This window comes from Ailuropoda melanoleuca, chromosome 7, assembly GCF_002007445.2.
Source record: "Ailuropoda melanoleuca isolate Jingjing chromosome 7, ASM200744v2, whole genome shotgun sequence".
In the NCBI taxonomy this organism is placed as follows: Eukaryota; Metazoa; Chordata; class Mammalia; order Carnivora; family Ursidae; genus Ailuropoda; species Ailuropoda melanoleuca.
Window position 1 is genome coordinate 25121049 of NC_048224.1, and position 18133 is coordinate 25139181.

Consider the following 18133-nt stretch of genomic DNA (forward strand, 5'->3'; position numbering starts at 1 on the left):
GGTTGAAGGTTCAGTTTCAGTCTTTTGAATCTAGGTTTCCACTTAAGTATTAGTCAAGTATTAACAGCACAAGTAATGGGTTAACTTTAGAATAGGAATTGGTATGGGGGGTGCAAGAATCTTTATTTTATTTTTATTTTTTGGATGAAATTTTAAAGTATTATATATTAAACATTCTTGCTGCTGTGCTGCAAAGCCATAGCAGATTTGAGACGCTGTTGAGGCTGAGGGCTGAATTATTCTCCCAGGTGAGAGATGTCCTTGGGTTGAATTAAAAGCCCTACCTAACCTGAAGTGGGGAGGGGGAGAGCCTTTACCTCCACTGTCCCGCTCCAGACTCCCCTTAAACCCTCTGCCTTTTGAAGGCAGATGGTTCTCACAGCGATGTTGGACACTACAGGTATCTGTCCCCAGGCCAGCCTGGACCTCCAAAACCTTCTTCGTGGCCTGGCTTTTTTTTTTTTTTTTTTTTTTTTTGTCCCCATCCTGTGGTATTTCTAACAGATATTCAGGACCTTTGTAATCTCATAGCTGTCCAAGCTCCACTTCCCAAATTTTAAGAACTTTAATCGAAAGTTTAAATTGAAGGTGCTGTTTGTAGATACTTAACACCCGACGAAAGCCCCGCCATCATGACAAACCCTTGAGTGTTGTCTTGAGAAAACGATGCTGATCATCACAGCTGTCCTGTGTAGTGATTTGGTGAAAGAAATTATTGCTGCCTACCCCCCACCCCACCTCCCTGCACTATATATGAGTTTCAAGTTTTGTTATTGCAATAAAAGTGCTTTATGCTGGCTTTCCTCAAAAAAAAAAAAAGTCAGACACCTAACTAAGCCACCCAGGAACCCCCCCCCCTTTAGTTTTGATCATGTCCTGAACGTTGCCAACTGACCGATCTTCTGTGGCACCCTATTAGGATTTGGTGGGTGTTTTATTTTGTTTTGTTTGCTTTTATTAATATTTTGATTTTCAATTTGTTTTATTACCATTTTATTTTCTTTTATTACTATTTTGATTATCCTTTGAGCGATTCTAGTCTTGTTTCTTCTCAACTTGGACAGGAGAGTTAGTGAAGTTATGGAGGGGATGGGCAGAGGCAGAGGTTAACAGAAGAGCTATAGTAGCTCAAGAACTGGACTTTTCATGACAGTCAAGACTTTAGTGAGTTTTCTCTCCAGATTCTTTTTTTTAATTGAAAATAAATTTGATTTTATTTTTAAACTTTCAAAAAATTACAAGTACAGCACAAAGAATATCCATAATCTCCTCATCCAGATTCCTAATTGCTAGTATATCATATTTGCTTCATCTGTATATATGTGTGTGTACATACTATATATATATTTATATATATATTTATTATATATATAATAATTAGTTGTTTTCTGAGCTTTGGAGCCTTTTTTCAGATTTTACATATTTATTTGAGAGAGAGCATGAGCGGTGTGGGGGGGGGAGAGGGAGAAGCAGACTCCCTGCTGAGCCGGAAGCCCAACTTGGGGCTTGATCCCAGGACCCTGGGATCATGACTTCAGCCGAAGGCAGACACTTAACTGACTGAGCCAGCCAGGTGTCCCATTTTCTGAGCCTTTTGAGAACAGTTTCCATCCATGATATCTCATCACCCCTAAATACTTGAGTGTATATTTCTCCACATCGAGGACATTTCGCTGCTTTAACTACCGTATAACCCTCCAAGTTAGGAGGTCAGCATTAATATAAAACCATCATTCAATTAATAGATTCTTGTACCCCCCATGTCACCTCCATTTAAATTTCACCAACTTCTCGGGGCGCCTGGGTGGCTCAGTCGTTAAGTGTCTGCCTTCGGCTCAGGGCGTGATCCCAGCGTTCTGGGATTGAGCCCCGCATCAGGCTCCTCCATTGGGAGCCTGCTTCTTTCTTTCCCATTCCCCCTGCTTGTGTTTCCTCTCTCGCTGCCTGTCTCTCTCTCTGTCAAATAAATAAATAAAATCTTTTAAAAAAATAAAATTAAATTAATTTCACCAACTTCTTTAACAATGTCTCGTCTTCCTTTCTGGCATGCTATCCCTTCCAGTAACACATGCTCCTGTTATCTCTTCAGCCTCCTCCAGGAGGCTGTTCTCTATTTTTCCCTGACTTTCATGTCCTCAACATTTTTTTTTAATATTTCATTTATTTGAGAGAGAGAGAGATTGAGAGCACAAGCAGGGGTAGGGGTAGAGGGAGAAGCAGACTCCCCTCCAAGCAGGGAGCCCAATATGGGACTTCACCCCAGGACCCCGGGATCACGAACCAAGCCAAAGGCAGAAGCTCAACTGACTGAGCCACCCAGGCGCCCTGTCTTCAACATTTTTATCTCTCTCTCTCTCTTTTTTTTTTTTACTTTCTTTCTTTTTTTTCTTTTTAATTTGAGTATAGTTGATAATAATGTTACATTAGCTTCAGGTGTACAACATAGTGATTGGACAAGTTTATGCATTATGCTATGTTTACCACAAGTGTAGCTTGCATCTATCCTGATATATCAATACATCACTATTAAAATATTATTGACTATATTCCTGATGCTGTGCCTTTTATTCCTACGACTTACTCAGGAAATACAGGCTTCCTGTTATGGAATGAATAAGTCTCCAGGTTCTTTTTGACACTACATTCTACCCACCCTCTTCAACCATGCTGAATATCCTCCTGTTTGCTGACCTTAGCGTAGTAAGATCAACAAAGGGGGTGCCTGGGTGGCTCAGTTGGTTAAGTGTCTGCCTTTGGCTCAGGTCATGATCCCAGGGTCCTGGGATCAAGCCCCGAGTTGACCTCCCTGCTCAGCGGGGACCCTGCTTCTCCTTTGCTTTCTCTCGCTATCTCTGTCTCTCTCTCTCTCAAATAAATAAATAAAATCTTAAAAAAGAAAGAAGGAAGGAAGGAAAGAAAGAAAGAAAGAAAGATCAACAAAGAATTAGCTGAGATTTCTCTTTCAGCCCAGCTGTTCTGTGAATATGTAGATAATGCCACGAGGAGGAGGGGATTATCCTCCATTGGAGGGGTTTAGACAGAAATCTAACCACAGCTTAACAAAACATATTTTTAAACATTCACTTGTGTGCTTGTTCATTCGATGAATCTTTATTAAATCCAGGGCCTAATGCTGAACTAAGTAGTAGGATACAGAGATTTAAAGAAAAAAAAAAAGGAAAGATGGGGTCTTTACCTTTAAGTAGCCTTTGTTTAGTGGGAGAAGATGGTATTATGAATAAATATGATAAGTGAGCTAAATGTAAGCCATGAAACATAGCAGTGGGTAGACTAAACCTAAAACATAATGAAGTGGTGATGAGAAAACAAATGAGTTCCTGTTTATTCTGCAGGACTGCAGGCCCTGGCCTTGTGGTGACTCTCTTCTATGTCATTTAGGTATTCTACTTACCATTCCTTAGATGGAAATACCATTTTTTGGCCTAAATTCCAGGTATCTTAGAGATGCAGTCTGGGGAGAGGAAATAGAAATTTTTGTGTGTGTACCCAAGACTGGAAGTCATATGGTTAGCTGAATCTACTAGTAGCTGTCATGTTTCAGATTATACTATTTGGCTACAAAGGGATAAATTGTGATCATTTGGAATCTAAGAAATTCCAGTATTCCTAAAGTAAACTGATGCTAAATAATCTGACCAGAAATTACAGAAATTGGCTGGTTATCCTTCCTCTGGCAGCTATCCTCACTTTTTAGAAATGGGAAAATTTTAGCCACATGCATTAGGTTACTTGGGTGAAATGACCTAGGCCTGTTGATCTAGAATGACAACAAGGGGTCATTGCTGAGTTTCTCCCACTAGCACGTGGGCTTAATTGAGTTGGGAGTCTGCTGGTGTAAGGAGAGAGGGCCTGACTAATCTACTAGAGACTTGTACTCCTAAAAATCATCTCACTGCTTTTCTTGCTTAGCTGGAAAATTCCATTTGTGATTGAGTTCCCAGTATGAGCAAGGAGATATTTGCTGAGATCCTCCTAAGCCTGCTTGCCACCTGATCAACAACCTTCTTCCCTTTTTCTTCCTTCCTCCTCCTTCCTCCTGGTTACTTATTTTTCAGTGTGCCTCTTTCTCTAGTTCCCTCTTACAGAGCTCATTTTCCTTTTTAGCTTCTGCAATTTCCTTGTCTAGGCTAATCTCCAATCTTCCGTACCTTTAACCCTTAAAACCTGAGATTGGATTACATCAAGATTGCGTAAGAGCTAAGTTTTTCACCCTGGCATTCGAATCAAAATACTAAGAACACTGTTAGAAGAGGCTTCTCCTATTTTGACATTTCTACTACCATCTCACCAAGGGCTTGAGTAGAGTTCCCCTCCCTAGACTGTGGCTTTTGTACCCTGCCTTCTCTACTGACTAGATTAGCTTTATACATCCACAGAAGTTAGCTGGAAGTTCAAAAGGGAAAATGGGGCTCCCTGCTCAATGGGGAGTCTGCTTCTTTCTCTCCCTCTACTTGCCGTATCCCCCTCCGTCAAACAAACAAACAAACAAACAAATAAATAAATAAATAAATAAATAAAATCTTAAAAAGAAAAGAATTGTTCTCAAATGATGCTTTGTATGCCTTAATTTGTTAATCCTCACAATAATCTTATGAGTAGGTATTATTATCATTTCAATTTTACAGATGAAGAAAATGAGTCTCAGAGAGGTTAAGTAACTTCCTCAAGGCTACATAGCTGGTAAGTGGAGAACTGAGATTTGAAACCTGGCAGCCTGACTCAGTTGCTCATGTTATTAACCACTGTTGGAGGTTACCATAGCTTTAACTCTAAGTCCACTGCACATTTTATAATACCAAGTTGCCTTGCTTCACCAAGATGTCTGACCCTTTCAGTTCAATTATTCTACTACCCACAGTCCAGCTCTCATCTCAACACAGGTCCCTTTGAAACCAGGCCTTCACTCAATAGGCTGTAGATTCAACCCTTAGTTACCAAAGATGGATGCATTTTCCAGTCACTGGAGGCTGAGCTAGGTGTTTGTGCCCTTGAATTCCATAGTCAGAACCTCTTCAAGTAGATTGTCTTCTAGGCTCTCCTCATCTAAGCTCATTTCTAATGTTCTATAGTTCTAACTTCTCATCCATAATTCACATTTTGTCACTCTTATTTAAGCCAAACAGAAATAAACTTAGAATTAACAAGTAATGGGGTAAACAGTTAGTCATCCCAATCTTTTCTCAGCCGTAGTCACAAGCCCTAGCAAATTGGTGGTGTTTTTGTTGTCGTCGTTGTTTTGGTGAATCTTGAATTAATCTTCTATTATCCAGTCTGAAAACTGCCTGCCTGCCTTTATTGTCTCAAACGTGACTGGCTACTTTCTTTCCTTAGGCTTGTCTTCTGTCTGTCTCAGACTTTGAGTTTGTTCTCCTAGATGGTTGTGCCAACTGATATTTTAACCTCTTTTCTCATCATTCCTGCTTTTCCTTTTTTAGAGGCATCTTCTGAAATCTGACTTTCTAGCCCTCAATTCCTCTTCCCTTCCCGTTGGAAATCCTACTTTCTTTTCTCCTTTCTCTCCTTTCATGGAAGATTTGATACCAATGAGCCAGAACTAGATGAAGGTTACTCCTGTCCCCACTTTGGAGTCTCATTCTGTCTCTACTAACTCAGGATTTGAACTTTGGGATCTACCTGCTTTCTCCTTAAACTCAAAGAGGGAGGTGTGAATTAAGTTGTTGTGCAGAGCCTGGGCTCCAGGTATGTCGTGGGATTGGTGGGCTTAGAGAGAATAGCCTGCTGCAATCAAATGAGTTGCTGGAAAAACCTGTTAGACCTTTAGTAAATTAAAAAATAATCAGTAATATCTAGGATTAAATTTAATAAGCAATGTAAGATTCAATAAGAAAATATTAGAACTTTATGAAGGGTTACAAAATAATATTTTTTTAATAAATGGAGAGGCTGTGCTGGTTGGTTGGGTATGATTAGAGGGGCAAATGGCATGGGAGAGACTGATTTTACTTATCATTGCCTAAACTGATGAACGTAATAGATTAGCCTACTCAGAGATTGGATCATCTCAACACTGGTAGAAATACCAACACCACCCTAATCAGGCAGCTATCTAGGCCCCTGAAAAAGTCCCTGCACAAAAAGCATAAGCCAAATATCAGCTCTAAATCCTAGATGCAGCTAAATTATCTGAGCCATGCATATTCCACTTCTTTGGATAACCTAAGCTATAATGGTTAGCTGAAGCTCTTGTATCACAAGGTTGTAAATAAGCCACTAACTATTCAAAACAAGGCACGACAAAAGATCCTATCAGTTCCTTTTCAACTTTCCCCATCTTTATTCATGTAATCCTAGTAATCACTAGAATGAAACAATGTGAAAGAAATGTACTAGTTTGGTAGAACATACTAGAAGGTGCATAGCTGGATCATAAACCTAGCCCAAGGAAGACTCATATGTATTGCTAGCAAAGTTAACTATACAGACATGATCATAATAATGCATAAAAGAGTGGTTTCCCAGGGATACACCAACAACTCTCTATCTTCCTCACAGGGATATATAGTATGTCACTAAGTGGGGGACTAATAGTGCAAAAACGTCAACTCCATCCCACTTAATCTGTATAATCTCTCAAATCGTGGGGTAAAAGTAATTAAACATCCCAGTTTCACCTTTCCTATAATTTGTGCAGATCCATGAACTTCCTCATAATTCTCTATTTTTGTACTGCCCAATATGTAGACTTTGGCTCCTTAGGTATTTTCTATAAGAAATTTACTCATGTTATGACTTCATGATGTTTAGCAATTTTTGGCCAGAGGAAGAACAGAGATTACATGAAGAACCATTAAAGTCCCTGCCTTATCATTGCCTTATCATCTCTTTAGCTATTTTTTAAAAGTCTATGATCTAAACAACAGGTGTTGGCAAGGATATGGAGAAAAAGGAATCCCTGTACACTGTTGGTAGGAATGCAAACTGGTCCAGTCACTCTAGAAAACAGTGTGGAGGTTCCTCAAAGTTAAAAACAGAACTACCCTGAGGCATATAGGTGGCTCAGTCAGTTAAGTGTCCAACTCTTTTTTTTTAATTTTATTTAATTTTATTTTTTTAATAATTTTTATTTTGTTATATTAGTCACCGTACAGTACATCCCCAGTTTTTGATGCAATGTTCCATTATTCATTATTTGCATATAACACCCAGTGCACCATACAATATATGCCCTCCTTAATACCCATCACTGGCCTATCCCAATCCCCCATCCCCCTGCCCTCTGAAGCCCTCAGTTTGTTTCCCAGAGTCCACAGTCTCTCGTGGTTCATTCCCCCTTCTGTTTACCGCCCCCCCTTCATTCTTCCCTTCCTTCTCCTACCGATCTTCTATTTAAGTGTCCAACTCTTGATCTCAGCTCAGGTTTTGATCTCAGGGTCATGAGTTCAAGCCCCGCATTAGGCTCTCCACTGGATATGGAACCTATTTTGAAAAGTGGGGAGGGGAGCGCCTGGGTGGCTCAGTTGGTTGAGCAACTGCCTTCGGTTCAGGTCATGATCCTGGAGTCCCAGGATCGAGTCCTGCATTGGTCTCCCTGCTCAGCAGGGAGTCTGCTTCTCCTTCTCACCCTCCCCTCTCTCATGCTCTCTCTCTCTCTCAAATAAATAAATAAAATCTTTAATAAATAAATAAATAAGTGGGGGGGATAGAACTATCCTACAGTCCAGCAATTGCAGTACTGGCTATTAACCCAAAGAATACAAAAACACCAGTCCAAAGGAATACATGCACCCCTGTGTTTATAGCAGCATTTTTTACAATAGCCAAGATATGGAAGTAGCCCAAGTGTCCATCAATTGATGAACAAATGAAGAAGATGTGGTATACATATACAATGGAATATTACTCAGCTATAAAAAACAATGAAATCTTGGCCATTTGTAATGACATGGATGGAACCAGGCATACTAAGCAAAATAAGTCAGAGATAGACAAATACCATATGATTTCACTCATATGTGGAATTTAAGAAACAAAACAAATGAGGGAAGGGGAAAAGAGAGAGAAACCAAGCAACAGACTCTTAAATACAGAGAACAAACTGATGGTTACCAGAGGGGAGGTGGATGGGGGGATGGGTAAAATTGGTGATGGGAATTAAAGAGGGCACTTGGTGTGATGAGCATTGGGTGATGTATGGAATTGTTTAATCACTGTATTGTATACCTGAAATGAATATAACACTGCATATTAACTAACTGGAATTAAAATAAAAACTATTTAAAAAGTCTGTCATCTTATTCTCCTGAGAAATGCAATGTAGTTTCCCAGACCTGACTGTTTCTTTCATGGGAGGTAGCTATGCCTCTCAATCTTGAGGAAACTGGACAAAACAGAATATTCTGAAGTTTACCTAAAAGAGAAAATAAACAAGAAGAGCCAAGAAAACTTTTAAAAAGAAGACTTGCTATCCTGTATTAAAAATTACATGATCTAGGGGTACCTGGGTGGCCCAGTTGATTAAGCATCTGACTCTTGATATCGGCTCAGGTCATGATCTCAGTGTTGTGAGATCAAGCCCTGCATCGGGCTCCATGCTAGGTGTAGGCCTGCTTAAGATCCTTCCCTCTACCCCCTGTCTCTTTAAAAAAAAAAAAAGTGGAGAGGAGGAGGTAAGATAGCCAAGGAGTAGGAGACCCTAAGTCTTGTCCTTCAAATACAGCTAGATAGTTATCAAATCATTCTGAATACTTGATAAATCAATCAGAGATCTGAGAAAAGAAATGCTGCAAGTCTACTAGTAGAAAAGAGACCACCTTTTGGAGGGTAGGAATTCCAGAGACGAATTAGGGGTGATATAGCTGAAGATATGGCAGAGAGGAGGAAGTCTGCTTACAGAGGCTACTGCAAAGTATTATAAACAACGGAGTGCAAAATTGGAACTCTTAGAAGTCTGCTACAGTGAGGGATGTCCTGGCTTAAAGGTGCTTAGGTGGCAAAGCAGGGCAGTATCCCACGTGTGCCAGCATGGTCTCAGGATCCCCAGGGTCAGAAGAAGAATGGGGGTTGCCTGAGTGGGGCAGAGTTCCCCACATAGGAGTGGGAAGCCAGCTGAACAGCAAGCCTAGGTGCTGGATTTCTGCTCTATGTTGCCATAAACTCTGAACTGCTGCATGGTCATGCAAACACTTCCCTGGGAGGGGTCCAGCAAAAGCCAGAAGGTGGTGAGACCCTCCTTCCTTCCCTGGGAGGAACAGCCCAGGTCTGTGGCATAGGAATCCATAAAATTTGGAGTTTTGAAATTCAGTCGCATGCCTGAGATAAAAACACTCAGTCACAGGTCAGGTGAACACAGAGATTTGATGGAAACCAATGAGACAAGAGTGATTGATTGCTTTTCTGTGAGGGCTCACTGAAGAATGGGGGTTGCAAACTTTCAGCTCAGGGCTAGAGAGTGGGCCGCCACCATATTCATCCCACCAATTGGTGCTGAAAGCTTGCAGGGAGCAAAACAGTGCTACATAGTGGAATCCGGAGGCGCTTACACTGAGCCCAGCCTCTGTGCAAGGGAGGCACATTTTCAATAGGGCAAGTCCACCTGAGAATCAGTGCAACAGGCCCCGCCGCTAGAAGATCAGTACAAACAACTGGATCACACCAAGTTTACTGATCACAGAAGGCTGCAAAGCTTCAGCTCTTAGGGGAAACAGTATATGGTATTCTTTGTATTTTTATTCTTTAGTCTCATAGTATTTTTTTGTTATTATTCAATTCTTTTTTCCTTTTTAAATTATTTTTATATATACATTATTTTTTATTTTTTATTTCACTGTATTTTATTTTATTTTTATATATATGTAAGTTTTACTTTCTTACTTTGGGATCTAGTTTCTTTCTTTCTCTCCTTTTTTTTTTTTTTTTTTTTTTTTTTTTTTTTGGTGGGCAGCAAAGCAAGGTTTATTGAGTGATAGCAAAGTAATAGTACAAACCTCCCAAGGAAGGAGAGGGGATCTAGATTCTTTTAACAAGCAGACCAAAACACACCCAGGATCTAGTTTTTTGTTTTTGTTTTTTTTCTGTTGTTGATTTTTTTTTCTTTCTTTCTTCTTTTCCGGACAAAATGATGACACAGAGAAATTCACCACAAAAGAGAGAACAGGAGGTAGAATTCACTGCCAGGGATTTAATCAATATGGATATAAGTAAGATATCTGAACTAGAATTTAAAACAGCGATTATGAAGATACTAGCTGGACTTTAAAAAAGCATAGAAGACACTAGAGAATCCCTTACTGTAGAAATAAAAGAACTAAAATCTAGTCAGGCTAAAATTAAAAATGCTATTACTGAGATGCAGTCCCAAGTGGAGGCCATAAAAATGAGGATGAATGAAGTAGAAGAGTGAATCAGTGATATAGAAGATAAAGTGATGGAAAATAAGGACACTGAAAAGAAGAGAAAAGGAAAATTATTAGATCGCAAAGGGAGACTTAGAGAACTCAGTGATTCCCTAAAGCAAAATAATATCCATCCATATTATAGGGGTCCCAGAAGATGATGAATGGGAGAAAGGAGCAGAAGGTTTATTTGAACAAATTATACCTGAGATCTTCCCTAATATGGGAAGGAAACAGGCATTCAAGTCCAGGAGGCACAGAGAACCCCCCTCAACATCAACAAAAATAGGTCAACACGTTGACATATTATAGCGAAGCTTGAAAATTTCAACGATAAAGAGAAAATCCTGAAAGCAGCTCATGACAACAAAGGTAGGCACATAAGACTGGGCGCAGACCTGTCTACAGAGACCTAGCAGGCCAGAAAGGACTGGCATGATATATTCAAATTGCTAAATGGAAAAATATGCGGCCAAGAATACTTTATCCAGCAAGGCTGTCATTCAGAGTAGGAGAGAGAGAGAGAGATTCCAGGACAAACAAAAACTAAAGGAATTTGTGAACACTAAACCAACCCTGCAAGAAATTTTAAAAGGGATCTTTTAAGTGGAGAGAGAGCCCAAAAGTAACAAAGACCAGAAAGGAACAGAGACAGTCTACAGGAACAGCAACTTTACAGGTAATACAATGGCACTAAATTCATATCTTCCAATAATTACTCTGAATGTAAATGGACTAAATGCTCCAGTCAAAAGACATAGGGTATCAGAATAGATTTAAAAAAAAAAAAAGACCCATCTATACACTGCCTACAAGAGACTCATTTTAGACCCAAAGACAGCTCCAGATTGAAAGTGAGGGGTGGAGAACAATTGATCATGCTAATGGACAGCAAAAGAAAGCTGGAGTAGCCATCCTTTTATCAAACTAGATTTTAAACCAAAGATTGTAATAAGAGATGAAGAAGGACACTATATCATAATAAAAGGATCTATCCAACAAGAAGCTCTAACAATTGTAAATATTTATGCCCCTAACTTGAGAGCAACAAAATATATAAACCAATTAATAACAAAATTAAAGAAACTCATTGATAGGGGCGCCTGGGTGGCTCAGTCGTTAGGCGTCTGCCTTCGGCTCAGGGCGTGATCCTGGTGTTCTGGGATCGAGCCCCACATCAGGCTCCTCCGCTGGGAGACTGCCTCTTCCTCTCCCATTCCCCCTGTCTGTGTTCCCTCTCTCGCTGGCTGTCTATCTCTGTCAAATAAATAAATAAATAAGTTAATTAATAAAATCTTGAAAAAAAAAGAAAAAAGAAACTCATTGATAATAATACAATAATAGTAGGGGACTTTCATAGCACTCACAGCAATGGACAGATCATCTAAGTAGAAGATCAACAAAGAAACAAGGGCTTTGAATGACACACTGGACCAGATGGACTTAATGGATATATTCAAAGCATTTCATCCTAAAGCAGCAGAATACACATTCTTCTCAAGTGACATGGAACATTTTCCAGAATACATCACATGCTAGGTCACAAATCAGGTCTCAACCAATACAAAAAGACTGAGGTCATACCATGCATATTTTCAGACCAAAATGCTATAAAACTTGAAGTCAACCACAAGAAAAAATTTGGAAGGATCACAAATACGTGGAGGTTAAAGAACATCCTACTAAAGAATGAATGGGTCAACCAGGAAATTAAGAATTTTAAAAATACATGGAAGCTTGGGGTGCCTGGTGGCTCAGTCAGTTCAGCATCTGCCTTCAGCTCAGGTCATGATCTCAGGGTCCTAGTATCAAGCCCCACATCAGGCTCCTTGCTCAGCGGGGAGTCTGCTTCTCCCTTTCCCTTGCCTGCTGCTCCCCCCACTTGTGTTCTCTCTCTCTGTCAAATAAATAAATAAAATCTTTTTTAAAATTTTAAAAAATTAAAATGCATGGAAGCAAATGAAAATGAAAATACAACTATTCAAAACCTTTGGGATGCAGCAAAGGCCTCCTAAAAGGGAAGTATATATCAATACAGGCCTTCCTCAAGAAATAAGAAAAGTCTCAAATACACAACCTAACCTTACCCCTAAAGGAGCTGGAGAAAGAACAGCAAATAAAGCCTAAATCCAGCAGGAGAAGAGAAATAATAAAGATTAGGGCAGAAATCAATGATATAGAAATAAAAAGAACAGTAGAAGAGATCAATGAAACTAGGAGTTGGTTCTTTGAAAGAATTAATAAAATTGATAAACCCCTTGACAGACTTATCAAACAGAAAAGAGAAGGGACCCAAATAAGTAAAACCATGAATGAAAGAGGAGAGATCACAACCAACACTGAAGAAATACAAACAATTATAAGAACATATTATGAGCAACTATATGCCAACATTAGGCAATCTGGAAGAAATGGACGCATTCCTAGAGACATATAAACTACCAAAACTAAAACAGGAAGTAGAAAACCTGAACAGACCCATAACCAGCAAAGAAATTGAATCAGTAATCAAAAAATCTTCCAGCAAACAGAGTCCAGGGCCATATTCCCAGGGCTTCACAGAGGAATTCTACCAAACAGTTGAAGAAGAAATAATACCTATTTTTCTGAAACTATTCCGGGGGGGGGGGGGGTAATCAGAAGGGGGAATGAAGCATGAGAGACTGTGGACTCTGAAAAACGAACTGAGGGCTTCAGAGGGGAGGAGGGTGGGGGAATGGGATAGGCTGGTGGTGGGTAGTAAGGAGGGCACGTATTGCATGGTGCACTGGGTGTTATACGCAACTAATGAATCATCGAACTTTACATCAAAAACCAGGGATGTACTGTATGGTGAATAACATAATATAATAAAAATATTATTATGAGAAAAACGAATTTAAAAGCTTTAACAAAATAAAAAAAAAAGAAAGAAAATAGAAATGGGAAGAAAACTTCCAAACTCATTCTATGAAGCCAGCATTACCTTGATCCCAAAACCAGACAAAGGCCCCACAAAAAGGAGAATTACAGACCAATATCCCTGATAAACATGGATGCAAAAATTCTTACCAAGATACTAACTAATAGGATCCAACAGTACATTAAAAGGATTATTCACCATGACCAAGCAGGATTTATTCCTGGGCTACCAGGATGGTTCAACATTTGCAAATCAATCAATGTGATATACATATTAATAAAAGAAAGGACAAGAACCATATGATCTTGCCAATAGATGCAGAAAAGGCATTTGACAAAATACAGCATCCTTTCTTGATAAAAACTCTCCATTGTGCAAGAATAGAGGGAACATACCTCAACATCACAAAAGCCATATACAAAAGACCCACAGCGAATATCATTCTCGATGGAGAAAAACTGAGAGCTTTCCCCCCAAGATCAGGAACATGACAGGGATGTCCACCTTCCCCACTGTTTTTCAACAAGTACATGAAGTCATAGCCTCAGAAATCAGACAATAAAAAGAAAAGGCATCCAGATGGGCAAAGAAGAGGTCAAATTTTCATGCTTCGCAGATGACATGATACTCTATGTAGAAAACCCAAAAGACACCACCAAAAAATTGCTAGAACTGATACAGGAATTCGGCAAAGTCACAGGATATCAAATCAATGCACAGAAGTCAGTTGCATTTCTATACACTAACAATGAGACAGAAGAAAGTGAAATCAAGGAATCGATCCCACTTAGAATTGCACCAAAAACCATAAGATACCTAGGAATACACCTAACCAAAGAGGTAAAGGATCTGTACTCTGAAAACTATAGAACACTTATGAAAGAAATTGAGGAAGATACAAAGAAATGGAAAAACTCATGGATAGGAAGAACAAATATCGTTAAAATGTCTATGCTACCCAAAGCAATCTCTACATTCAGTGCAATGCCTATCAAAATACCATCAGCATTTTTCACAGAGCTGGAACAAATAATCCTAAAATTTGTTTGGAACAAGAAAAGACCCCGAATAGCCAAAGGAATGTTGAAAAAAGAAAACCAAAGCTGGAGGCATCACAATTCCAGACTTCAAGGTCTATTACAAAGCTGTAATCATCAAGACAGTATGGTACTAGCACAAAAACATACACATAGATCAATGGAATAGAATGGAGAACGCAGAAATGGACCCTCAACACTATGGTCAACTAATCTTCAACAAAGCAAGAAAGAATATCCAATGGAAAAGAGATTGTCTCTTCAACAAATGGTGTTGGGAAAATTGGACAGCCACACGCAGAAGAATGAATTTCCTCACACCATACACAAAAACAGACTCAAACTGGATGAAAAGACCTAAATGTGAGACAGGAATCCATCAAAATCCTAGAGGAGAACACAGGCAACAACCTCTTTGACCTCAGCCACAGTAACTTCTTGATAGACATATCTCCAAAGGCAAGGGGAAAAAAGCAAAAACAAACCCTTGGAACTTCATCAGGATAAAAAACTTTTGCACAGCAAAGGAAAGAGTCAACAAAACTAAAGGGCAGCCTGTGGGATGGGAGAAGATATTTGCAAATGACTTGTCAGATAAAGGGCTAATATGCAAAATCTATAAAGAATTTACCAATCTCAACACCCAAAAAATAAAAAAAAATCTGGTTAAGAAATGGGCAGAAGACATGAGCAGACATTTCTCCAAAGAAGACATACAAATGGCCAATAGACACATGAAGAAATGCTCAACATCAGTTGGCATCAGGGAAATACAGATCAAAACCACAATGAGATACCACCTCACACTGTTCAGAATGGCTAAAATTAACAACTCAGGGAACAAAGGATATTGGCGAGGAGGTGGAGAAAGAGGAACCCTCTTACACTGTTGGTGGGAATGCAAGCTGGTGCAGCCGCTCTGGAAAACAGTATGATGTTTCCTCAAAAAGTTAAAAATAAACTAACCTCCATCCCAGCAATTGCACTACTAGACATTTATCCAAAGAATTTAAATATTGCGACCCGAAAGGGCACCTGCACCCCAATGTTTATAGCAACAGTGTCCACAATAGCCAAACTATGTAAAGAGCCCAGGTGTCCATTGACAGATGAATGGATAAAGAAGATGTGGTATATACATACAATGGAATATTATGCAGCCATCAAAAAATGAAATCTTGCCATTTGCAATGACGTGGATGGAATTAGAGGGTATTATGCCAAGTGAAATTAGTCAATCAGAGAAAGACAATTATCATGTGATCTCACTGATATGTGAATTTAAGAAACAAAACAGAGGGTCATAGGGGAAGAGAGGAAAAAATACAGTAAGATGAAACCAGAGAGGGAGACAAACCATAAGAGACTCTTAATCAGGAAACAAACAGGATTGCTGGAGGGGAGGAGGTGGAGGGATGGGGTAATTGGGTGATGGACATTAAGGAGGGCATATGATGTAATGAGCACTGGGTATTATATAAAACTGATGAATCATAGGCCTATATCTCTGAAACCAATAATACATTATATGTTCATTAAATGAATTTAAATTTTAAAAGTGTAAAAAATAGAAATACACAAAAAAAGATTTTTCATAACACAATAATGGGCTCACTATTTGTAATAGTTCATAACACCTATGTGCTTTGATGTGATGGTTTTGTCATGTTTATAGTTATCAAGCTCACTCCTACTAAACGGCAGGTCCTTTGAAGTCAGGGACTGTGTCTTACTCATCTTTTTATCCCCCCACAGGATCAAACACATTGGCCTCTGTACAATAGATGACTAATAATGATTTATTGATTTAAATTTCATTAAGCCAGTTTAGGAAAAGCTGCTTTGGAAAGGACCTCAGGTACTTTAAAATAAGGTGCTGGGATTGACTAATTGGAGAGGGCTGGATTTCTGTGTTTAGCAGTAATGTTGGTACAGCTATCCTGTTGTCTGTAGAGACATAATCTAGAATTACTAGAGGCATTCATGGCACAAAACTCCTCAAAAGTTTCTTGTCCTGTTGCCTCCAGAAAGCTTTAACATTTGCAGATTTCCATTTTTATTGTATTTCTTGATTCTTCGAATAGAGACAAAAATTCCATTTGTAGACATAATCCTCCTCAGTGAGAAAGCGTGAAGATGCAGTGAAGTCTTTACTAGCAGCCAGCATCCCAGGCTGATCTATAGAGGGTTATCCTTCTCAACATTTCTCTCCTCTTTGCAGAACAAGTGAGATATCTGCAAGCCAACGGCAGAGAACTCAACTCTAAATTTGGATATCCTGTGAGTATCAGGCCTCTAGTTACTTCAGAAGGGGGCTGGTATTCTCCTCTAATATTCCCCTTTGTGAGTGGGGCAGGAATTCATTGTAGATGTGGATCCTACAACATAGGTTCTGCTTTCTTTCAAGCTCCTATACGATGACAGCTGGTATAGTGGGGGCTCAGAAACCAAAATTAATTCTAGTGACCTAGGCCCAGGAGAGAATATATCTCAGATTTTGGGTTTCATATATAACTTCTAGAAAAGAGATACTGTAGCTTTTTCTTGCACAAATGAAGTCATAGTTGAACAATTTTTTTTCCACTTTGACGTCTGTGACAATACATACAGATCTAACAGTGGCATGGTTTTCCACTGTTTTCAATATACCTTAATTTATTTTATCAGTCTCCTATTGATGAACATTTAAAATGTGTCCATTCAGGGGTGCCTGGGTGGCTCAGTCAGTTAAACGTCCGACTTTTGGTTTTGGCTGAGGTCATGATCTTGGGGTCGTGAGATCATCTCCACATCAGGGCCGCGTCTGCTTGAGATTTTCTCTCTCCCTCTCTTTCTGCCCCTCCCCTGGCTCACGCACGCACATACTCTCTCTCTCTAAAATAAATAAATAAACCTTAATAAAATAAAATAAAATGAAATAAAATGTTTCCATTCATATCCAGATGCCCCCTCCAAAAAGTAGTCTCCAGTGTTTTGCTGTGATAAATGGTTCTGAATGAACACCATTAATCATAAATTTTGTCACATTTGTGTGAATATATCTTTTTTTAAAGATATTTTTGTTTTAGAGAGAGAGAAAAAGTGCAAGAGTGGGAGGAGGGGGCAGAGGGAAGGGAGAAGACTCCCTGCTGAGTGGAGAGCCCAATGCAGGGTTCTATCTCAGGCCCCCAAAGTCATGACCTGAGCAGAAACCAGGATTTGGACACTTAACAGACTGAGCTACCCAGGTGCCACTTGTGTGAATATATGAGAATTTCCTAGAAGTGAATTGGCTGGATCAAAGGGAAAACACATTAAAAATTGTGATGCATATTGCCAGACTTCCCTCTAAAAAGATTATATCTATTTATATTTCTACCTACAGTAGAGACTGCTCATTTCTCCATATTGCTGCCAGACTAGGTATTATCAATCTTTTTCATCTTTCCCAGGCTCTAGAATGAAAAACGATATTTTGTTATTTATCTTTCCTTAATTTCAAGTGAGTTCAATAATCTTTTCATGTTAATTAATCTTCTGTATTTCTTTGTATGGAAACTACTTTTTTGCCCATTTTCTATTAGGTTGTTCATTTTCACTTATTTATTAATAACTCATAAAAAGATGTATATTTAAAATTCATACTCCAGGGGCTCCTGGGTGGCTCAGTCGTTGAGCGTCTGCCTTCGGCTCAGGGCGTGATCCTGNATGTATGTCTTCATTGGAAAAGTGTTCATATCTTCTGCCCATTTTATGATTTGTTTGTTTCTCGTGTATTGAGCTTCAGAAGTTCTTTGTAGATCTTGGATACCAGTCTTTTATCTGTAGTGTCATTTGCAAAT

The 18133-nt window shown here is 39.2% G+C and overlaps 1 protein-coding gene across 1 annotated transcript in view; it reads left to right on the plus strand.

The window, feature by feature from the left end:
* Window positions 1–18133, plus strand: part of LOC100475639 (phospholipid-transporting ATPase FetA) — a 121519-nt gene that overhangs the window by 37019 nt on the left and 66367 nt on the right. Inside the window, exon 3 of the mRNA XM_034665560.1 lies at window positions 16534–16592. Within this exon, the coding sequence (XP_034521451.1) occupies window positions 16534–16592 (59 nt within the window). The remainder of the gene's footprint in view (window positions 1–16533; window positions 16593–18133) is intronic.